General features: G+C 34.2%; 1 protein-coding gene across 1 annotated transcript; it reads right to left on the bottom strand.

The window, feature by feature from the left end:
* Positions 1–1,492: 1,492 nt before the first annotated feature.
* LOC133171833 (uncharacterized) lies at positions 1,493–24,408 on the bottom strand. Its single transcript, XM_061306631.1, has 43 exons — positions 24,399–24,408; positions 22,577–22,687; positions 22,195–22,325; positions 21,696–21,953; positions 21,387–21,573; positions 21,054–21,293; positions 20,831–20,960; positions 20,549–20,733; positions 20,025–20,351; positions 18,840–18,970; positions 17,944–18,388; positions 17,539–17,778; positions 15,784–15,910; positions 14,863–15,047; positions 14,417–14,746; positions 14,078–14,208; positions 13,675–13,932; positions 13,268–13,451; positions 12,516–12,758; positions 12,256–12,385; positions 11,860–12,044; positions 11,383–11,730; positions 11,142–11,281; positions 10,792–11,049; positions 8,709–8,850; positions 8,010–8,249; positions 7,798–7,921; positions 7,473–7,657; positions 7,020–7,385; positions 6,811–6,938; positions 6,409–6,666; positions 6,079–6,262; positions 5,741–5,980; positions 5,493–5,616; positions 4,435–4,619; positions 3,982–4,341; positions 3,717–3,847; positions 3,309–3,566; positions 2,866–3,049; positions 2,536–2,775; positions 2,327–2,450; positions 2,022–2,206; positions 1,493–1,860 (listed from the first exon to the last, which is right to left on the bottom strand). The coding sequence occupies exons 1-43, from the start codon at positions 24,406–24,408 to the stop codon at positions 1,502–1,504; spliced, it is 8,931 nt and encodes a 2,976-aa protein (XP_061162615.1). The 3' UTR covers positions 1,493–1,501.
* Positions 24,409–24,571: the final 163 nt, after the last annotated feature.

Below are 24,571 nucleotides of genomic sequence, written 5' to 3'. Positions count from 1 at the left end.
CGCATGAAAATTTCAGTGGCATGTATTTCACGGGTATGCTGAATTACATGTAATTTGATATTATAATCGAGTGGCTGAAATCAAGATTTTTTTTCATAGCGCTAGCGCTATTGACTTTTCGTGTATGGAAAAAAAACATATATAACACAACTGGAAATGTAAGAAAAATTTAATTCAGTATTTCATCGAAGATGCTTCAGTAAAAAAAAAATATCTGTACACATACAATGCAAGTCTCCTTTTTTTCAAAATATTTAAGAATAGATAGAAAAATAACTAAAGAACGATCTACTGAAATGATAGATTTTTATAGTCAAAGTGAAATGGGTCTGAAACTAAAATAACTTTGAAGTCTTTCTTCTAATTCAAAATTCTTTTCACAAGTAAATATAATGGTTGTAGCATATTCTTACTATTTTTTCTATAGTTTTATTATAGTTAGTTATTTAAGGAAGAGATTTAATAGATACTGAAGTTATAGTGTATAACCTGGATTGAAAGTTTACTCTTTAGAAATAGCGAAGCGGCTTATAAAAATGCAGAAACTGTTCCAACTCCTGTTACACAAGTATAACTTGATTAGTTATTAAATAAGTTATTTATAATTTAATTTTCTAACATTAACTGTAAAAAATAATATAATTTTCTTTCAAAACTGCCTTCATACTGTATAAAATGTAAGTGTAACTTCCAGCGGAGTGATAACGTTTTTGACATAAGTCATATAATTGTAACGTAGCCAAACCAAGTTATAGCATGTTAATCACATACGGTACCAATTTTGATGCACCAGATGCGTATTTCGACATATTATGTCTCTTCAGTGATGCTCATGCCGAGACGTTGGAAATCCGAAATATTGAATTTAAGCTAGATATAAACTAGATTTTCTATCCAATTAAATGGTGTGTTACAACAAGAATTAAAGTATGTCGTATAGGAAGTTCAATTTCATAAAGAAGCAGTTGGGTTTAGATTTTTTTTGATATTCTTGATATAAGAATACTGACTTCAATGAGAAAGGAAGTAAAAATGTACACATTTCTGCTTTCAAACTGTGTATGTTATAAAATGGTGAGGAATCTACCTCTTGAATTCCTTTTAAACAATATCATGTGCCTGAAGTTATTAAAACAGATTAATATGTTTAATATTATTACCTGATGCCAAATGAAAGACAATGTGCATCAGTTTAACAATGAATCTCAAAGCAAAAAAGAAAAAAAAGACAATCTTAATTTCAATGTCTTGCAGAAGTCTGATGAATATTTGAGTCTTCTATGCATGACATTTTTCATAAAAAATGATGTATTTTATAGATGAACAGATCGGTGAAAGATGTTAAATTACAATTATTTCAGCAGTACATTTTATTAGCATATACAAAATCAATGTTGTAATGATATAAAGTAACAATTATAACCTAAACACTTGATGAATGATTTCTATACATTACATATATGTATATACAAAGAGAAGTTTAACTAGGCATTTAAGTATATCATACTTGTCTCACTATGAAAAACAAAAATTCTACAAAACTTATAAAGAGGGCAAGAACACAACTGCAGTATGTGCCTGATGAGGTCGGATTACAAACGTTTACTTGCACTGTAGGCCTATGTGTATTAGTCGGAGATGAAGTGCTTGGGGTAGAGGGATTGTCTCTCACAAAACCATTGTCTGTTATAAGTTTTGTGAAGTAACGCGCACTTGCTTTTGGAGTTCTTGGTCTCAGAGGGTCGGAAAAGTTAACATAATGAAGCCCGAAACGTTCCGAGTATCCTCGTGCCCATTCGAAGTTATCCATTAAAGACCAAGCAGTATATCCTTTCACGTTTACGCCATCAAGTTGTATAGCTCAGATGCAAATAAAAGTAGACAATTATTTAAAACAAAACAACACAAAATGATAACAATATCTCACTTCTTTCAATTTCCCTAAATGAATTAGAGGCATATGATATTGTAATTATTTTAATTTTTTGCCTCATACTTTTATACTGCATATATCTACATACCTTTGAAAACATTGTTGATGTAATGCTTATAATAAAAGATTCTGTGATCATCTTGTAGAGAACCATTTCGGTCAGACACTCCATTCTCTGTTATGTAGATTGGGAAGTCCCCGTATGTAAACTTTATCCAATTTAACATACGCCGAATACCAACTGGAGTCACCTTTAACCAATCTGAACCAGATCTAGAATACATCATTTGGAGAGGAATTAATTTGCATGTTATTTTTTTTTCAAAATTTCAGCATGGCATGCACACACAATTACCAATACAAATTCACAGACAATTTCCAAATCAAACTTGCCCAAGCCATGATGGGTCTTTCGTGAATTCTGCATCCTGGTCACCAACATAACTCTGTTTTGTAGCAGCTATGCTTCGCACTAGGTTCGACGTGTAAAAATTCATTCCAAGAAAGTCGTACGTGCCTAAAAAAATCGAGAGAATTACTTGATGTGACTCAATATTATAGAAAAGGAAAAGCACTGAGTTAATGCATGATTCAAAACGTGCCTTTAATGAATAACTTCTCATGCGGCGTGAAAGCAGGGAGCCTGCTTGGTGTAATGCCTTGTTCTCTGCTTTTTCTATCCACTTGGTCCCTCATAACTTGTGGATAGTCACCTGTGATTACAGGATTTAGGAACCATCCAAACATGAAATTAATCGCACGATTTGATGCAGCTCTGTCCTTTGGGTCGGATGGATTTTTGGGGACCTGCCAGTCCGTATTTAGGGTAATTCCAATTATCCCTGAAAATTTTAATTTTGTCCAGTTAAATAATGTGAAAACCATTGAAATCCGTTCAATTTTTATACGATAACCATGTTGACAATAAGTACCCTTCTGTGTTTTCTTGAAATCCTTTTCGTAGATCCTATATGCTTTGGCATGAGCTTTGATAAGGTTATGTCCCGCAGCATATATTCGATCGCCCTTTCCTGTCAAGCCGGGTGCCATGACACCGATTTCATACCCATGGTTGGATACGACAAATGGTTCATTTAGTGTAATCCAAAACTTAACCTAGAGAAAGGATTTTAGTTCAGTGTAGAATAATGTAATTTTTTTCCCTATATTGTGAATTAGAAATTTGTAGACTCATGTATTCATATTCATTTTTACCAAAAAAAAAAAGTCATATTATGAAGGCACTACGATTGTAAGTACATAGTCTACAAATATTAGCCTTAAATTCTGGAATTATATAAATCTGACATGAAAAGAGAGTGCTTGCCAATAGTCAATCTTTTGTAAATTTTATTTTGAATTTTTTTTTAAATACCCTGTCTCCAAAAAGGGTAAAACAAAGTCTAGCGTATTCAGCGAATAGTTCTGCGGTCTTTTCTCCCTGCCAGCCTCCATACTTCATCAGAGCTTGTGGAAGATCCCAGTGATAGAGTGTCACCATTGGTACAATACCAGCATCAACTAAAGCATCGATTAAGTTGTTGTAATACAGAATCCCCAGGCGGTTAATAGTTTTGGTTGTTCCGTCTGGTAAAACTCGTGGCCAAGATATGGAAAATCGGTAATGTGTTGTCTGAAAATAGAAACATTTTTGATTTACAGTAATGTGTAATTGAAATATTTACCAAGTTTTTTTGTGCTCAAGTACTATGCCATTTCAAGTTTGTTTCGTCATTGATGAATATTTACAGGAAAGTATAATCAAAATAACTTGTTTCTCCACCTTCGAATTTTTGATGAGCTGAATATCTTCCAGATATTTATGGTAACTGTCACATGCCATATCACCCGTATCGTTATTGTCCACATTACCAGGCTGGTGAGAAAATACATCCCAAATACCGAGACCCTTACCTATAAGTAAATATTGCGATGATGAATATACTTTTTAGTACATATTTCATTTACTCAGTAGTAATAAGCTCTAGAATTTGAAGTGATATTATTATAGGAAACTCGAAGTATGAGAGAATGTTGTATATAGGTACCGTCCTCATTCCAGGCCCCTTCTATCTGATAAGCAGCTGTTGCTGAACTCCAAGCAAAATCTGTGGGGAACATCCCATATAACATTTCATTTTCATAGCTTAGCTCCCGATAGGGATCATTTTCTGGAAATGCTGTGGTAGAATTCTGTATCATGGTTGGCTCATCTTTTACAAAGCCATTGTCGGTGATGATTTTCTTGTAATACAACGCACTCGCTTTCGGAATTCTTGGTCTCTTTGGATCTTTAAAATCAACATAATGAAGACCAAAACGTTCCGAATACCCCCTAGCCCATTCAAAATTATCCATGAGTGACCATGCTGTGTATCCCTTCACATTTATGTCATCTAATCGTATTGCTGAGAAGAAAAAAATGTAAATTATTTACAATGTCTTCATGAATATTTCTGAAGTCTGTCAGTATTGATATTTTGTTTATTGATTATATTTACCTTTCAAAACATTATTAATATATTGTTTGTAATAGGATATTCTATGATCATCCTGAAGTGATCCGTTTCTATCCGACACACCATTTTCTGTGATATAGATTGGAATATCTCCATATGTATATTTCACCCAGTTCAGCATCCGACGAATTCCAACTGGTGTAACTTTCAACCATGACGATCCCGAGCTAGAAAATATTCAAAATAGGAAGAAATCAGAACATAAACTTTCAAGGGGGAATTTCCTGTGAAGGGAACAATTCTAAAATTTAATGATTTTTTAGTATGAAATATGTTCAAAGTTTGTTAAAAGCCAACTTCAGTTTTCGTAAATCGATACGTCATGACACGTTTCCAATTTCTGTAAAATACAAACAACTGGAGTAATATAATCGGGTAATTTCTGAAAAATGTATATTTCTTAGATAAATACAATATGGACTTTTGGGGGTTAAAATATCAGTGGGACTTTTTTAAATGAAAGATTTTAACACATGATATGGTACTCTCATTAAATGTTGAGATATTGATATGATACTGATTGATTGTATGTTGTTTTACGTCCCATTCGAGAATTTTTCATTCTTATAGAGACGTCACCATATACCGGTGAAGGGCTTCAAATTTAGACCTTTACTCGGCACTCATGGCCATTGAGCAGTGAGGGATCTTTATCGTGCCAACGCCTGCCGTGACACAGGGTCTCGGTTTTTAAGTTCCGAAGTGCCCACAACTTTCAATTCAAAGTGCCGAGCGCTTGGCGAAGGAACAGTTGCTACATGTACCTATTTTTATCGACTTACATGTAGGTCAGTCGCGGCTGAGATTGATATTAATATGTGAAGAGACAATAGATGCTCATTATTTTCTGTCTTACTTGTATCTCGCTAAGAGTCATCATGAATATAAGTTTTAATTCAATTGCTTATTTAAAAAGTACACGTATGTTATACAGTTACGTAAACAGCTAAACGACTTATAACAATTACATTGTATAGATATTAATGATTTAGTCCTTCTTGATATTGCTAACTCTTTCATTTCAAACCATTTGCCTTTACCCTAGCCAAGATGGATCTTGGTATTTCTCTACATCCTGGTCTCCATTGTAGCTCTGATCAGTGGTCACTTTATGTGTTCCAATACTTGACGAGTAGAAATTCATACCAATGAAATCATAAGTACCTGAAAACGTGTCGTGTGTAAAATGTATGCCAATTTTCATTTTTCAGATGAATATGAAAATGGATATTTAAAATAAGAGATATATAAACACTCTTTTGTTGTGATAAATACATGTATATTGTACCTCTTATGAATTCTTTTTCTTTTTCAGAGAAAACTGGCAGGCGACTCTTGGAAAGATTTTGATCCTTGCTTTTTCTGTCGACCTGCTCCCTCATAACCTCAGGATAATCTCCTTTTATAACAGGGTTAAGGAACCAACCAAATTCAAAATTAATTGCTCTTTCAGAGGCGGTCCTGTCATTGGGATCACTGTTGTTTTTAGGAAATACCCACTCAGTATTTAGGGTTATTCCAACTTCACCTAAATATAGTGGAAAAAAAATTTTTGATTATGCAAATGTGATAACAGAGTAAGTAAGCAATTAAGAAATGGAACAGTCTCCATATTTCTATAATTACCTTTCTGACTACTTTTAAACTCTTCGTCGTATATTCTATAAGCCTTTGCATGTGCTTTTATTAAATTGTGAGCAACAACATATGATTTGTCTCCTTTTCCTACAATCCTAGGTGCCATTTCACCGGTTTCGTAGCCGAGATGAGATACAACCCAAGGTTCATTGAAGGTTATCCAAAACTTGACCTGTAGAATACATGTAATAATTTGCGCTTATAAGCAATGCATTAACTAAACCTTGCTTCTACATTTAAAATTTATAATGAATATTAAAGGTAAAAAATGATGTTCTTTTATACATCTGTTACAAATTACTATAATAGAATCCTCACCCTGTCACCAAAATAGGTATAACAAAGCCTTGCATATTCAGCAAAATGATCTATCGTTTTTTCTTCTTGCCATCCACCGTTTCTCATTAATGCTTGAGGTAGATCCCAATGATACAATGTAACCATAGGAACTATTCCAGCATCCATGAGAGCGTCGATTAAATTGTTGTAGTATTGAATACCAAGACGGTTGATGGTGTTCGTTGTTCCATCAGGAAGAATACGTGGCCAAGAAATTGAGAACCTGTAGTGACTTGTCTACATACAAAGAGAAAGTTGTTATTTTTTAAAAATCTAAACCTAGTCTTAAAACATTTATACACCTTTTTAACCGAGATATCGTAAGAAAACATTGAAGACTATATAATTTGGGCAGAATTAATAAAAGTCTGTTTTTCTAACCTTTAAATTTTTGATGAGTTGAACATCCTCTAGATATTTATGATAGCTATCACAAGCAACATCACCCGTGTCCTTATTATCGACGTACCCAGCGTGAGAATACGTATCCCAAATACTTGGTCCTTTTCCTAAAATAACAGCGAAATAAGTGGTATTTCAACGTGCGAAAATGTAAAACTAAAACCGATATCAGTCTAATGTCTTATTACCATCTTCATTCCAAGCCCCTTCAACCTGATAGGAAGCTGTGGCTGAGCTCCAAGCAAATCCGTCAGGGAACACCCCATAATACATCTCATCCTCATAAAGAAGTTGACGATAGGGGTCGCTCTCAGCGTGGTCGACTATAACCGTTTGATTTTGCTGTTGAATGATTGAGTCGGTCATTAATCCATTCTGTTCTATTATTTGTGAGTAAACTTTAGCAGATAACTTCGGTGTTCGAGGTAACTGCGGGTCACTAAAGTCTACATGATACAATCCAAATTTAGCCTTAGTTCCAAATGTCCAGTCAACATTATCCATTAAGGACCAAACAGTGTACCCTTGAACATTGCAGTCATCCAGGTTAATTGCTGAAATCCATATGCAAAATATTAATTTCTTACTAAATATTTTAATGATTAAATATGACTAAACTTAGAACAAAATTATAAAATTGCCTTTAAGGACTTCGCTAATATATTGCGAAAGAATCTTTGCCCTGTCATAGTCATTCAAAATGCCCGTCTCATCAGGGTAGCCGTTTTCTGTTATGTACACTGGGATGTTGTTGTAATTGTCCTTAATCCAATTCAACATTTTGCGAAGGCCATATGGAGCGGATCCATAATTTCCAAAGATTGTCCTAAAATGTTAATAAATATTATTTAACCTTTATTTTAATTTTGCAAGACGTTAGTAACATTAAAATACATTAAAGTGAAATAGACATAAGTATGTTGCGAAGTGAGTTGACATTAGATGTCAAGGATTCATAAGACTTACTGTGACCAAGAAGGATCAACAGATGTGACAGTGTCTGTATCTATTGCAAATCCCTTCTCAACTTCTGTGGAACTTGATACATAATATGTCGAATAAAAGTTCAGACCGAAAAAGTCCGCAGAACCTGAAGAAGAAAAGAATCATGAAGTCGTTATTACAAGAATAAAATTTAACGCTCAGCTTTCAATTTACTAAACAAAAACAGACTTCACCTTTAACTGCCATCTTCTCGGCGTCACTAAATAATGGGAGAATGCTTCCAGCTGCATCCTTAGAGGTGTTTCTCTCAATCATCCTTCGAAGGAATGGCGAATATTCACCATTGACAAATATTGGGTATGCAAATAACCCTAGGGTGTGCTCCATTTTCCTTCTGTGAGCGTCGATGTCGGCCGGATGTGTTGGTCGTTTGGGTTCAAACCAACTGTTTTTCAATGAAATCCCGATTTTTCCTGGAAATACACTCCTTTATACTATTTATTTACTTATGCTATGAATACAAGGGATAGGCAAGTAAACACAAAACAAAAGTTACAAAATGACTGACAATCAATTTGAGCGAACACAATATATTTGAAAGGTCTGATTGTTTGAAAAAAAATCTTGGTATTCATTTCCGCAATATTTGCGCTCCCAGTGAAGCCGCTAATTCAGGAAAAAATGAACAATTGATACGTTAAAGGTTCTTAATATATACAAGCACAGGTACAAAGTAGACAGAATCTATATTTGCGCGAAATAAACACCCCTAATAAAATACCATAGAGAAGAAAACATATACAAGAAATCGTAAATCCGCGATTTTGTAAATGCCAAACGACATCATTTTATTCCATGTGCATACGAACCTTTATCGATTTTCACAATATTTATAATTTGCAAATCTTTATAATCATATTGAGTTTTCTCACCTTCTTGTTTTGTGCGGAAATCCTTTTCGTAAAGACGGTATGCTCTTGCATGGGCCTTGATCAGATTGTGGGCAACTTGATACGGCTGTACACTGGCGGAGGCTAAACTGTATGGGTCGTTTACTGTAATCCAATGTTTAACCTATGACAAGAGAAAATTGGAAATTTAATAAAAATAGAAACATAATTTCATACTCTGAAACGAATTGATAATATTTCAAACAAGAGGCCCAAGGGCCTTAACGGTCACCTGAGTACAATACAACAATGTAGAGGATCCATAAACTGATAAATGAAGCTTTGTTGCCCAACAGCAAGAAAAATAGTATAATTAACATCAACAAAATAATTGGTCTAGTATCTATCTGCCCCCCCTCCCCCATTTATCACTATTCCCATGCAGACTATTAACAAAATGTCTATTTAAACCCCATATTATTCCTTCTCACGATGGCCTCTCTTGGCTGTTGAAGAACATTTAAAAAGATAAGTTATTTTTGTCTCATTTTTATTCATCTATTATTTCCAAGTCATTAAAACTATGAAAGTACTTTTTTTTTATTATACAATAAATTTTCTTGCATAATTCTCTTATTCTATTAAGCTTTCAAATACATTATGTAAATTGATTAATTATCAAAGGTGAATGGCAAAGGGGAATAACTTTGCTCAGTAGAATACAAGTTAATAGAGCCCTGGCCAGGACCAGAAAAAATTGACTAAATGGTCCAGGTGTTTAAAATTCTGGTAAAAATATCCTTGCATATTAAAACTTTTACTCTGTTTGCCTTGAACATCCAGAGAAGCATAGACGATTTTCAAAGAAATGCATTTTCACCATATTATTAAATAAATAAAGCCCCATCCTTACACCAGAACATCTGACCCATTGGTCACGAACTCATAATTCTGGAAGAAGCACCCTTTCTCATCATAACTATACACTTGTTTCTTTAGTTCATAACCAGTAGTAGATAAAAAAAAAATTGAAAAAAATTATGCATTTTCACTTTATACATGTAATCAAGAGCTCTCTCTCTCTCTCTCTCTCTCTCTCTCTCTCTCTCTCCCCACCAGCACCCCTGAACCAGGGGCCATGAATTTCACAATTTTGGAAGAGGCATTCTTCCTTATCAAAAACATGCACTTCCTTTGGTTGAAAAATACCCAGGAGCAGAGAAGGAGATTTTGAAAGAATTCATGCCTTTACCCTATATAATCAATAGAGCCCCCCCCCCCCATAACACCAGAATCCCTTACCATGGGGCCATGAAATTCACAATTTTGGAAGAGGCACTCTTGCTCATCATAACTATGTACTTAGTCACTTTATTTAATACCCAGGAGCAGAAAAGTTTTCAAAGAATTAATGCATTTTCACTATATAATCAATAGAGGCCCCCACCCAACACCAGAACCCCTGACCCAGGGGCCATGAATTTCACAATTTTGGAAGAGGCACTCTTCCTCTTCATAACTAAGGGGCAGAGAAGAAGATTTTCAAAGAAATAATGCACTTTCACTATATGATTTATATAGCCCACCCTAGCACCAGAACCCCTGACCCTGGGGCCATAAATTTCACAATTTTGGTAGAGGGCTCAATGCTTATTACTATGATGCCAACAGTTTGACTGCTTGATGTCCAGGAGTAAAGAAGATTTTTAAAGATGCATTATTTTCAGTGGTTTTAGCCCCACCCCTCAGGCCCAAGGGGGGCAGGGACCCTGAAATTCAAAATTTTTGTTTCCCTTCACCCATACGTTCTATATGCCAAATTTGGTTGAAATTGGTTAAGCGGTTTCAGAGAAAAAGCTAAAAATGTTCAAATGTTAACACACGACGCACACCGCACGACGCACGCCGACGGACGAGAACAGATAGCAATAGGTGACCTGAGTGACTCAGGTGACCTAATAAAGAGAGGAAGTACAAATTTTAATCGTTTGCAAAAATTTTAATGGGCATTTCTGACAATTAAAGAATGGTTTCCGATTCGTGTAAATACATTTTTAAATGTTTTTTTTCTTTTAGAGCACGAGTCACATTTACATTAAAAATTTTAACTTTTACCCTTACTCACTCGATCTCCGAATTCACGGAAGAGAATCATTGCGTATTTTTCAAAGTTGTCAATCATACTATCATTTTTCCAGCCTCCATTTTTAAAAAAGACAAATGGCATATCAGAGTGGTACATGGTAACCATGGGAACAATACCAGCATCCACCAAGGCGTCAATTAAGTTATTGTAGTACTCAATTCCCAACTGGTTGACATTGTCTGCAGAACCGTCTGGTAAAACACGGCTCCAGGATATTGAAAAACGATAATGCGATACCTAAAGTTTTCATAGAAAAGTTACGTGTTATGAATTTCATATTATAATTAACTTTGTCATATTTGTCAAGCATTTACTTAGAGGTGATTTACTTTTAGCTGTACTAATAAGCTGACATCATCCAAAAATTTAGTATAACTGTCGCATGCAGTGTCTGGCCAATTTTCCTTAGTCAATAGATCATTCCTTGTTGCTTCTTCCAAAGCATAGTCAAATAGGCTGACACCTTTACCTAAACAAACAAAGTTTTAGATTTAAAGAATATCAATAAATATTAGTCAACACCACTTCAAGATATGATATTTAATCGGATAATCGCGAAGCCGAACTGACCATCTTTATTTTTTGCTCCCTCTATTTGAGTTGCAGCAGTCGCCACACCCCACATAAAATCCTGGGGAAATTTGCCTTTGTAAAAGTCATCAGCGTATTTAAGCTCGCGGTAAACACCCAGTTTATTTCCGTTTTCTGGAGATGTGAGAGAATCCTCCAGAAACCCGTTGCTGTTCACAACTTGTCTATAAAATTCAGCGGAAAGTTTTCCTGTCCTACTTCTGTTCGGGTCACTGAAGTTAACGTAATGTAGACCGAATTTCTCCGAGTAGCCTGCCCGCCATTCTAAGTTGTCCATGAGAGACCAGGCAGTGTATCCTTTGACATTACAGTTATCCAGTTTGACAGCTGTAAATATTCAATTCATATAATATTTCCCAATTGACATTTAAAATTTCTCATTATGATCTACAAATATACTGCATAATACTGAATGTTTTTTTAAATAGTCTCAGTACAAAATACTGATAATGTTACCTTTTAGCATTTCATTTATGTATGATCTATAATAATGTATCCTATGATAGTCCACCAGTGATCCGTTTCGGTCAGAAACACCGTTTTCTGTCACGTACACTGGCATGTTATTATACGTATTTCTGATCCAGTTCAGAATTTTACGCAAGCCGAAAGGTGTAACCTTCAACCATCCTGATCCGGACCTTAATAAAGGAAATCAGCTTATAATTTTTTTTATCTTTAATTATATTAGACGGACTATATCCTCATTTCAACGAGAAAGGGAGTCAAAACTTGTTTTGGCCCTTATGAAAAAAGAGTTGCTTTCAATACTTTGCTTTCAATACATGTGTTCCAAATATTATCTATGTTAAATTTTCCCCCATTTTTTAGAATTCTATATAAAAATGTTACCCTAGCCAGCTAGATTCCTGTCTCCCACCGACATCTTTATCTGCATCATAACTGATATCTGTAAAGCCTTTATCTTCTGGATATACCACTGATGAAGTGTAGAAATTCAACCCCAAAAAGTCTGTCGTACCTGAGAAAAGCATCTAGAAATATAATGAATGACACCAAAAATACATGTTCTTAACATCTCAACTCTCTATAAAACTGCACTAGTAGTTTAGTAACACACTTCATGTAATATCTATGTTAACGTTATTTACCCTTAATCATGCGTTGTTCCTCGTCAGTGAATGGAGTTAATCGAGTATTTGTAAAGTTCTGAACATTGCTTTTATAGGCCACTTTATCAATCATCACTTTTGGATAATTTCCATTAATAACTATTGGATGTGCGAACCAACCAAAGTCGAATTGTAATGCCCTTTCTGATGCAGCCAAATGATCGGGATTGAATGGGTCATCGGGCTCCGACCAACCAACATTCAACGTGATTCCAAACTGACCTATAGATATATGATATGAATGACATCAATATAATCTCGGAACAAGAATAAAATATGAATTCCCATTTCTTAATAAATATTCCCTCAAGGAAGCATTACACAAATAAGAAAAAATGATTTTTACGCTATGGAAAAATTGTATCAAATAAAGATGTCCATATTGAGTTTTTCAGCATAGTGTACTTGATATCTGTTTACAAGAAGAATTTTCAAAGAAAACGAAGTATTAGTGAACCGAATTCACTGTTATTTACTTACATTGGTAAAATTCATGCAAATAATTATGATGATTTCAATTATTTTACATTACATTGGTCTAATATAATGTTAAGAATAATCTATTTTAAATTTTGTCTTTAATTGTAATTTCCGCTCATTCTTTTCTACATTAAAGGGCAAATTACTCTAACTGCATAGAAATAGAATGGAATTAGAATTCTTCAGTGAGCAGTCTTTAGAGATTCCTTAATTTGAGGGAATGTATGTACCTTGAACAATGAAGTGCTCACCTTTTTGACTAGCCCTATAAGTATCATTGTACGTGTGGAATGCTTTTGCGTGAGCCTTTATTAGGTTGTGAGATACGATATAAGTATTGGTGCCTGGACCCCACTTAGCGGGGGCAAAAGTTGATACACCGTATCCTAGCCAGGACACAATCCAAGGCTCGTTGAAAGATATCCATAATTTTACCTTCAAATACAGATTTACACAAGATTAATATATTATTGGATTTTCTTTCAAAACTGACTTTCCGGCTAAAGAGATGAATTTAAATATGTGACATCTTTATGGAACTTCCGGTATTAAAAAAGACAACAACGAGTATAGTCCATCAAACTTTCTATTGCTTATGGCATAAAACTCATAGCTACATGCTTTTATTTTAAGAATTTTTTCAATGATTTATTCTTACCCTATCCCCAAACCTTTGGAAACAAAATTCAGCGTAAGCCCGGAAATAGTCTACCATTGTACCATTCAGCCACCCTCCCTTATCCTCCAGAGCCTGTGGTAAATCCCAGTGATACAGCGTCACCATTGGCTGGATATTGTTCCTTAATAACTCGTTTATCAGGTTGTTATAATACCGTACTCCCAATTCGTTAACATAGGACGTTGTTCCATCTGGAAGAACTCTGGACCAGGAGATAGAAAATCGGTAGTGTGAAACCTTCAATGGACCAAAGAAAATGATATAATTTATACAATGTTTCCCCTGACTTTGCAGGAATATAAGTTTAACGCTTTATATGTTATGACTGTAAAGAATTTTAATTACTAGTTTTCTTGCCATAGATGTTTCGAAATTTTTTTACCCCCATATTTTTTAGCAACTGGACATCCTCTTCATATTTATGATAGCTGTCACAAGCTTTATCACCTGTCGCGTTCTTGTCCATAACATTAGGTTGATGAGCAAATGTATCCCAGATACTTGGCCCTCGACCTGTGTATCATTTAAAATACGAATGTTAATCAAGAAAACCAAGATATTTGTTGCTTTTATACAAGAATTTAATCTGCAGAAGTTTGCCATTTTTGTAATCTTACAAATAAGTTCTAAATTCATGAATTTATTGGATTTAGCATTTTCATAATGCTAGAATTCGATAACTTTAATTTGCAAGTTAAAATTATTCTGATATTTTATGTACCATCTTCGTTCCATCCCCCCTCCACCTGATATGCAGCAGTTGCTGAGCTCCAGATAAAACCATCAGGAAACGTGTCGTAATAAAATTCATTTTCTAAGGCTGGTGCTGTGCCACGGCCTCCAATGCTGGAATACCCCGGTTTGAATCCATTTTCAGCTATAACTTGCTTGTAAAATCGCGCTGACGCTTTCGGAGTTCTGGTTCTGTTTTTATCATTAAAATCAACGTAGTGAAGTCCGAAACGTTCCGAGTATCCAGCACGCCATTCCAAATTATCCATCAAAGACCAAGCGGTGTATCCCTTAACATTGCAGCCATCCAGCTTGATTGCTTTCAAATAAAATATGATATTCTGAAATCCCTTAACACATTCCCTTTCATTATACTTGCAAGCATTTTTTTTGCACAACTTTTAAATGCATCTTACGACAGTTTTTGATTAATACCTTTCAGCATTTCATTAATATAAGTCCTATAATAATGTATCCGATGAAAATCAGTGAGTGATCCGTTTTTGTCCGAGATTCCGTTCTCAGTGACGTATACTGGCAGATTCTTGTAGTGCTCCTTTATCCAATTCAGCATTTTTCGCAAGCCAAAAGGAGTAACTTTCAACCAGCCAGACCCGGACCTTAAAAGAAAGATACGGCAATTAGGCTTTGCACGTTCGACGCTACAGTAGAACGTCGTTTACGGTGATTCTGTATACCTCTGAGAAAGTCTGATCTCTCTAAATCTAAAATTATTAAAAAAAAAACATTGTCTTTTACCAAGTCATGTAGATATTCTGAATTTATTAGTTTCATATGATTGATTGATTGTCTTTTGTTTAACGTCCCATTCGAGAATTTTTCACTCATATAGAGATGTCACCATATACAGGCGAAGGGCTTCAAATTTTCACCTTTACTCGGCACTCAGGGCCATTGAGCAGAGAGGATCTTTATCGTGCCAACGCCTGCCGTGACACGGGGCCTCGGTTTTTAAGGTATCATCCGAAGGACCCGCAACTTTCACTTCAAAGTGCAAAGTGCATGGCGAAGGAACAGCTGCTAGCCATTTTTTTTATCGACTTAGGTCAGTCGCGGCCGAGATTCGAACTCACGACCTCCCGATTACGGAGCGAGCGGTTAGTTTCATATGAAAAAAGCTTGTGTTTATAAACATGTCATTAAATCGAGGACAATTTAAAATCCCCATTTTTTTTTAAAATGTACTCTGGATTGATTTTTCTCTTAACAAATATTCCCCACTGTTATTTGAAAAATATATATATTTCACAGACTAGAAGTATGTAGGCACACTTCAAATTCTAGACCTTTCTCCGAAGAGGTGCTTTGATTTGTAAGCGGCGATATCCCACATACCCGATCCAAGAGGGGTCAGCTTTAGCCCCAGTTCCTTTGTCTGCGTCATAGCTGACGTCATCTCTGTCGTCCTTTGGATACACGATGCTAGATGTGTAGAAGTTCAGACCCAAGAAATCTGTAGCACCTATTTACAATTAAATAATGATAAATTAGCAAGTAAATCTTTAGTGAACCTGATATATTTTCCAAAATATTTCTATTGTTAAGGTATGTCACTCGTCAGCTTTTAGGAAAAGTTCAGTCAGAACCATTCATATCAAAACTATTTGTTACAATTCAATTTTTAAAACATATTTGATTTAAATAATGCAAATTATAAAACATTCAATTTAAAAAGTGGTCACAAAATCATAAAGAAACAAAATTTAAGGGGGATTATTTCTTGTGGAGGAAGGATATTTAATAGAAAATTCTTCAAATCTACACATTTGTTAAGTTAAATATCTTGGAACTTTAGCCCTACATATTTTTACTCAGAGCATTTTTCCGTTAATTTACTCTAGGAATTTTTCAGAATAGGTTTCAATTAATATTTTTAGAATAAATTTTAAACATTTCCTCAACAGATTTTGCCAAAAATTGAAGATGTATTGAAGACATCAACATAAAATTCACACAGTTTTTGTCTGAAAATCGCATATGTTGACAAAAATTTACATAACTGGTTATGTATTTTTCTTTTAATTGATTCAAACTACACGATACATATATATTATTATAACAGTAACTTGAACCGAAGAGCCTATCACGTCAAGTTGACAGGCGCGGACCATCAGATCAAACGAGACGCGAAGCGTCGAGTTTGATCTGATGATCCGCGCCTGTTAACGAGACGTGATACGGCTCTTCGGATCAAGTTACTGTTATAAAGATAAATTTATTATATACCTCTCTACAACTAGCAAAATATAATAAGAGTAAACTTTTTGGATCAATTACATAACTTCTATACATTAAACAAACCATTTTGTCAAGGAACTTTTTGATGCGCGAGAATAAAAACGTCATTTACCTGTGTACTACGTCATCAGTTTCAGAGAGGGGTGATATGGATTCAGAAAACCATAGTGTGGTGATCCGGAACGTCAGATCACACCGTCACGTGATTGCATAAATTCAACGGTAAAACTGAGTGACAAACAGTTGGGTACATAATAAATATAACTGATCAGCACTAAGGTCAGAAAAAGCTGGATACAAATATTTTATTGCTTTAGATTTTTAAAACCCAAAAGGATACTTATTTAGTGCAAAAAAGTCACACAATGATTTATGCGCATTAATTTGCTTGATTTGTCCAATAAATAAATATTATTCAAAATATTTTGAGTAAAATAATATTATATTTATTGCCATTATTACATCTGGTAAAATATGATAAAGGTTAAATTGATTAACCTAAGTTGCAATTTAAGTGCAAAATGGTCAAGTTCATTGTACCGTTGTTCAGTAAGATGCACACTTACTTCCACTTTTCTTTGCCATTGTTAGTCATGCTATATGAGTACTTATCTAAAATATACTTCTCAAAAAATCCTTCATATAACTAATTTCACGAGTGACAAGACAGTGATAAATTCTTTAGATCTAAAGTTGTGTATAATCTCAAAAACGCTATGTGACGTCACACAAAAATAATTCTTGTATATGTAGTTAAATATATAAGAAAAAAAATAATCTAGATCTTTAGTCTAATAGGATGATTTGACAAAGTAGTTTTATTAATGTCATAATTTCCAAAGGTATATGAACCTTTCATTTTTTCTTGTTCCTCCTGTGTAAATTCTGGAAGTCTACTCTCATTTAGATGTTGTATCGCGCTCTTTTCTCTGATCCTGTCAATCATGACTTGTGGATAGTTGCCATGAACAATGGGATGAGCAAACCATCCATAATTAAAAAGAATATCCCTTTCGGAGGCCTTCAGGTGTTCGGGATTGTAGGGATCTTCCGGTTCGGCCCAACCAACGTTTAGAGTTATTCCAACGATTCCTATATGAAAAGGAAGAAAAAAGTAATGTCACACAATAAAGAAATCTTCTTTTCATCAATTCATTTAAAAAAAAGATAATTGCTTTTAAATATTAGTTCCAGCTAAAATGATAAAAATATACATAATACAAAATATACAGCTGAAATGATAAAAATATACATAACCATTTTGTGTCGCCTTGTATGTACTATTATACCGATGGTATACTGCTACATGGGATTTGATAAGATTGTGTGAAACAATATACGTATTTGTTCCCGGTCCGTATTTGTTTGGGGCAAAACTCGCCACACCATATCCTAGCCAGGATACTATCCAAGGTTCGTTAAATGTTATCCACAACTTCACTTTCTTTCCATATTCACTGAAGCAGAAGTCAGCATAGTCTCGGAAGCGGTTCACGATAGATTCGTTCATCCATCCTCCCTCTTTTTCTTCCAGAGCCTGAGGCAGATCCCAGTGGTAGAGCGTGATCATTGGTTTTATGCCAGCTTTTAGCAGTTCGTCTATCAGGTTGTGATAATACTTCACGCCCATTGGATTTTTACTTTCTTTCGTGCCGTTGGGAAATACTCTTGGCCAAGAAATGGAGAATCGGTAGTGTGAGACCTTAGGGGAAAATTAAGCATTCTTCCATTACTAGCAGAAAAATATTTAGGTTTTTGATTATTATTGGGGACTAATTATGTCATCATGGCAATATCTTTTTTCAATTATTAAAACGACAATTGACACACTGAAATCTTTCAACGTTTTAAATAGATTCCAGTTTTTATTAACATTTTATATCAAACTTGGGCCATCTCATTTATTGGTATCTAATTTTAGTATTGGGTTTAATTAAATCTCATTCAAATGATTCTGTACTTAATATACATATTTTACTTTCTAAACAATGACTAGTTTTAAAAATGTATTTATCCCTGTGAAAACTTTAAATTGATGAATGTATGAAATAGACAAACAAGTTTGATTACTCATTGAGACGGAGTTCGTTATAAATGTATTCGTCGCAAAATGACTTTTTTTTTACATTAAATATGATATTATTCCTAATTACCCCTAAGTTTTTCAGCAGACGAACGTCCTCTTTGTATTTATGATAGCTATCACAGGCCACGTCACCGTTTTCATTGTTGTTGATGTAATCTTTTTCGTGAGCTTTAACATCCCAGATACTCGGTCCTTTTCCTAAAGTGTGCAAATTGAATTGTATAAAGTTATTAGATTATATTTCTTTTTATCTTATATGGGTTAAATTTAACACCACTACCAGCTCTACAAATCTTTATGTATTTTTAAGGGGAACACAAAAAGACCAAAAAACATTTATCTGCAGTCGAACTTTATCATTGGCTCACATTGGTAACTTGTGGAGGATACCTTAAACAATGAGCTCATTGTTTAAATCTCTTAAAACGATCAGATGATTTATAAGAAATTGAATGTAAACACAAAGACATGATGGAAAGATGCACGTGTATGCACTTTGATTGTATATTTTCCTATCGTTGCGAAAGGTATCTAGAATGTTCAATTCTCATGCAAAGGAAAATTTATATCGTGCATTTGAATTCATATTTCATGATTTTATTTTAATAGATATTCGTGTTGATTTTTTTCCAAAAACTCCTGTGTTTTAGATTGATGTCATTTTCTAAAAATGATTTATTACCTGAAGCTTCATCAATGCAAAATTTATGCGCACTAAAAAAGAACTTTCTTTTATCTTTTTGAGGACATTCATTGAATCGGCCATAAAATAGGCACAGATGTGGATACCAACAAGTTCGAAAAAAAAACTCTTATTTACAGAACTTTGTAACCAAGAATCGTGCAAATATACTTCGGGCTTGATCTACTTTTTAACCGACCTAAGATTCCTCAGTTACCCCTGGATGAAAATGAAAAGGTGTTTGAAAAAATTACGTACAAGAATTCCTTAGAAGAAAATTTGTTTAAACAAGACATTTAGTCTAAATAATCAGCCATCTTTAGTTTAGATATTGAGAAAAAATACTTCAAGGTGCAAAATGGTTCCCTTAACAGATTTCTTTTTGTTTATTTTTTCGACATCGAAATTCATGTCGGTAAATATGAATAAATGTAATTAGTTGTTACATGTATTAACAATATTGCATAAGTAAATTAATTATCTCCGCTATGGTTTCTTTTCTCATTTTCATTAAATTTCTTTACTTTAATAGAAAGATAAAAACATTGCTTAATTACAAAAAATGTATACCATTTTCATTCCAAGCCCCTTCTACTTGATAGGCTGCAGTGGCGGAACTCCACACGAATCCGTCGGGAAAAGTGTCGTAATAGATCCCACTCTCGTGTTCTGGGGCAAGTCCCCGCCCTCCTATCCCAGGGTATCCGGGCCTGAATCCATTCTCTGCAATAACCTGTTTGTAAAATCTTGCAGAGGCTTTTGGGGTGCGTTTCCGTTTGGGGTCGTTGAAGTCTACATAGTGCAGTCCAAATTTTTCTGCATATCCTTTGTTCCACTCGAAATTATCAAGAAGAGACCATGCTGTATATCCCAAGACATTACAACCATCTTTGATCGCTACGAAAAGAAGAAAGGAAACATGTAGCAATGCTTATATTGCTTGTATAAATAGTGTCCCTAATATATTCGTTAAAAGTATTTGGTGAAATATTTAGACTACTATATTTACTTCACTTTCAAAACCATTGAGAGTCTGGAATATTATAGTGCTCAAGACCACACGATAGAACAAACTTAATAACATATTCATGTACCTTTCAAAACCTCGTTGATATATGCTCTATAATAATTTATTCTATGAATATCCACCAGTGAACCATTTCTGTCTGATACCCCATTTTCTGTTACATATACAGGAATGTTGTTATAGCGATCTTTTATCCATTTCAACTGCTTTCGGATAGCAAAGGGTGTAACCTTTAACCAAATTGACCCCGATCTACAAAATTGAACGCTTTTATAACATTGTCTTCTTAAATTTTATTGAAATGAGAATGAAAGAAAACCTCAATTTAACCTTAAAACTGGAATGTTACCCAGGCCAGTTAGGGTCCAGATCAAAGTCTGCATCTTTGTCCGTTTGGTAGCTCACATCATCCACAGGAAATTGGAAAGGAAATACTCTTGACGATGTGTAGAAATTTATTCCAACAAAATCAGCGGAACCTAGAAGCGAAATCGTACAATGATATTGAAATTTCTAACAAATCTAAGGAGATCAGAAAGATGTAAAGTTTGCAATACTGTGGATATTGTAACCATTTATCTCTTTCTGCTCCTGTGAAGTGAACTTCGGAAGTCTTGACTTTAGACCCTGAGCTTGGCTTCTCCTGGCTACATTCTCCACCATCACTTCAGGATATGAGCCGTTTATAAACACAGGATTTGCAAACCATCCAAAATCAAACTGCATCATTCTCTCAGAGGCTGCTAAGTGACTGGGGTTATTAGGGTCCATTGGTTCAGCCCAGTGAATGTTAAGCACTATACCGACTGTACCTATTGATAATAAATATAAATACGTGTAGTTTTGAAATATCATTTTTACCTCATTTCAAAGTAACTATGATAAACTTCAATTTCTTTGCTTACCATTGTATTGCTTCTTGTACTTTGTTTCGTATTTTCTATAAGCTTTTGCGTGTGCTTTCAGAATGTTGTGTGCTGCAATGTAGGGGTAAGTTCCGGGACTGTCGCTTTTTCCAGGTGCAAAATCTCCACTTCCGTATCCTTTCCAGGAAATAATCCAGGGTTCATTGAATGTGATCCAGAGTTTAACCTAAAAATATACTAAGGATTAAGGTTTTTGTAAACTAGTAAACAATAATTGCAATCTTTCCTCTTTAATTTACCACGTGTATGACGCTGTTGAATACTTTTCTCAAGAAGATTGCTACTTACCTTTGGACCATATTCCTTGAAACAAAGTTCAGCAAAATTTTGAAAATGTTGAACAATGGACTCGTTGAGCCAGCCTCCTTTGTCCTCCAGGGTTTGTGGTAAATCCCAGTGATAGAGTGTCACCATGGGTTCTATCTTGGCGGCTTTTAGGGCGTCAATCAATCTGTGATAATACTCCACCCCTCTTTGATTCAACATCTCTGTGGTTCCTAATGGGTAAATACGAGACCAGGATATGGAGAACCTGTAGTGGGAAACCTTCAAAAAAGAAAACAAACACGGTTTAATGATAGTATTGATAGTATTGGAGAGCTAATTCTTATTTATGTCTTTTTAAGTAACTGATAAGTCCACAACATAAAAGTGTTACAGAAAAAAATGGAATACAAAAAAGAGTACAAATTCTTATTTCTTTGGAAAAAATACATTTACTGAGTTACATACAGTTCTTCCAACTACAATATGTATATACAATTATATATATTCAGAAGTTCCGTACCCCTAGTTCTTTAAGAAGCTCTACGTCCTGTTGAAAGTTATGATAACTGTCGCATGCCACATCGCCAGTGTCATTATTTTCTATCTTTCCTTTTATGTGTGAAAAGGTGTCCCATATACTAGGACCTCTTCCTGAAGAAGAGAAGAGAAGCAATGAGGAGCATTTATTATTCCTCATATATTACTACTAATAAGTTAATTTTAGTTTCATTTTATTAGAAATTTTCACAAGATAATCTTCAAAGTTTAGCTTCTCTAGGAAAGTTTCAGTTAAATCATTCTAAAACGGGAAAGACCGCTTAATTTTTTTTTTCTGAAACATAGGATATTTCAGTGATGACATTAAGTTTTGTTACTTTCGAACGAATTAACTCCGCTCTTACCATCTTCATTCCAGGCCCCCTCTACTTGGTAGGCAGCCGTGGCTGCGCTCCAGATAAAGTCATCCGGGAACTGTCCATAATATATCCCATCATCCTCTGGAATGACTTCCGCTGATGAAGCAAAAAAAAAAATGTGATTACAAATATCTAAAATAAAAAAAAAAATAAATAAAATAAAAAAAAAAACTTTGATTTTATGGCAATCTGTACATCTATGCGTTGATGTGTTATAAATACTACATGTACTAAGGGTTAAGTTGCTATTATTGCTAGCATTTTAATATTGATTAGTAGTAGTTATTAATAACCGTTCTATACGTATATGTTTGATATATATTTTCGTGTATGATTATAAAAGTGCATAATCTGCAGTCTGTTAAAGTATATTCATTGTATTCTGTAAATACTGCAATTTTATTTCAGACACCGAGTTACTCGTCGTAAGGTCTATTTCTACAAATAACAGAACTCTTGAACTGAACGTCTAAAGTTTTAATAAGATTTAAATTGCTAGTGTCAAATACCTGGCAGATGCGTTGTGGTACACTGTATAGATTAAAGGGAACTAGTATCATTAGGTAGTAAGTGCTTTTCTGATGATAAGAAAGGAAAAATATTTTATATTTATTATTTGGGGGAAAAAATGAGCTTCTTCAAATTTCAGGAAGGCTATAACTAAAATTTTTAATTGGAAGGTTCGAATATGTAATCTCGATTTCTTGATTAGGAGATAATCCGAAAAATCAGTCGTAAGTTTAAATTTTTGTGACAACTGCGCAAGTTATTGCGCATAATGTAAAGGAGGCATCTTCCCTTCATAAATGTTGATTATTTGTGTTTTATGACCTTTATAGAAAAATCGTATTATTTAATAGTACTTACAATTTTGCAAATAACCACTAGAATGATGAAAGTTTGCAATTGGTATTTCAATGTTCCAGTAAAATACAGTTTGCATATATATATGCTAATTTGTATAAAAACTACATTTTCTGTCAAATGAACTTTAATTTTGTCAATAATGTAATCAATTAAGAAGGATTCATTAGATATTCAATCAACTCCCTGTGATTTTCTGTTTGTTTTGTAAATAACCATAGGGCCAGAGAAGCCTCACAATATGTATGGAACCAAAAGTCTTGAAACATTTTTAATGAGCACTTTAATTATAAAAACTACTTTTGACAATAAAGTTATAATGTAATTTTTCATTTGAATAAACAGTCAGAATTCTTTGGGTGTAAAATCAATGCCGATCGCAAATTATTTGTCAAAAGTTGAAAATTTAATATGAGTCATTTAAAGAAATATTAATTTTCGGACTATGGATATTTTGTTCCTGGGACAATATCGATATTCAAGTTCTTCCTATGTTAAACTGTGAAATACAGTCTATTAAATATAAACACATTCCTTTAGATTTAAATAATTATTTATTGAAAACCCATTTTAAAATAGAATAAACTATTTCTATAACTCTACATATTACATTAAATCTTTCAAGAACACAAAAACGCATGCATCTTGACATGCGAAATCGTTACCTTTGATATAATTTTCTTTCAATCTCTTCAGTGAAATAGTGCAATTTCATCTACATTTTATTGTTCATTTCATTTTAGTTATTTGGTATTATTTTATATCCAGAGCAATTGCTACAAAGACATGTTCTTGTTAGATCAAACGCATACAGACTAGGTAAAAATAACATCTTAAACATCTTACCACTGCAGAGGGACCTGGGAGAGTACTGTAAAAATAACAAAAGTCCAATTCCTGTTATTACTAACAACATGATGAACTAAAAAAAGTCCTCACAAACCAAGACGCATTTTCATATACTATATATAATGATGATCTGAATGAATTTTTAAATTTCTTGGTTACGAAATCTTTGACCCTTCTTAAATGACAGGGTGGCACTGTCCCACTTAGTGAATCTTTTCTGCAAGGTAAGGCGCTTTTGGAGATAAAACAGGACAGTGGGCAGAAAAC

This window comes from Saccostrea echinata, unplaced genomic scaffold, assembly GCF_033153115.1.
Source record: "Saccostrea echinata isolate AGI-Se365-2 ecotype Australia unplaced genomic scaffold, CSIRO_AGI_Sech_v1 ptg000054l, whole genome shotgun sequence".
NCBI lineage: Eukaryota > Metazoa > Mollusca > Bivalvia > Ostreida > Ostreidae > Saccostrea > Saccostrea echinata.
This window is presented reverse-complemented; position numbering and strand designations above follow the sequence as displayed.

Excerpts from the sequence above, each read along its gene's own strand:
- LOC133171833 (XM_061306631.1), bottom strand. Across the intron at positions 21,294-21,386 it reads GTACAAGAAGCAATACAATG|GTACAGTCGGTATAGTGCTT; the intron begins GTAAGCAAAGAA and ends TATTATCAATAG. Across the intron at positions 15,911-17,538 it reads GGAACAAGAAAAAATGAAAG|GTGCTACAGATTTCTTGGGT; the intron begins GTTCATATACCT and ends AATTGTAAATAG.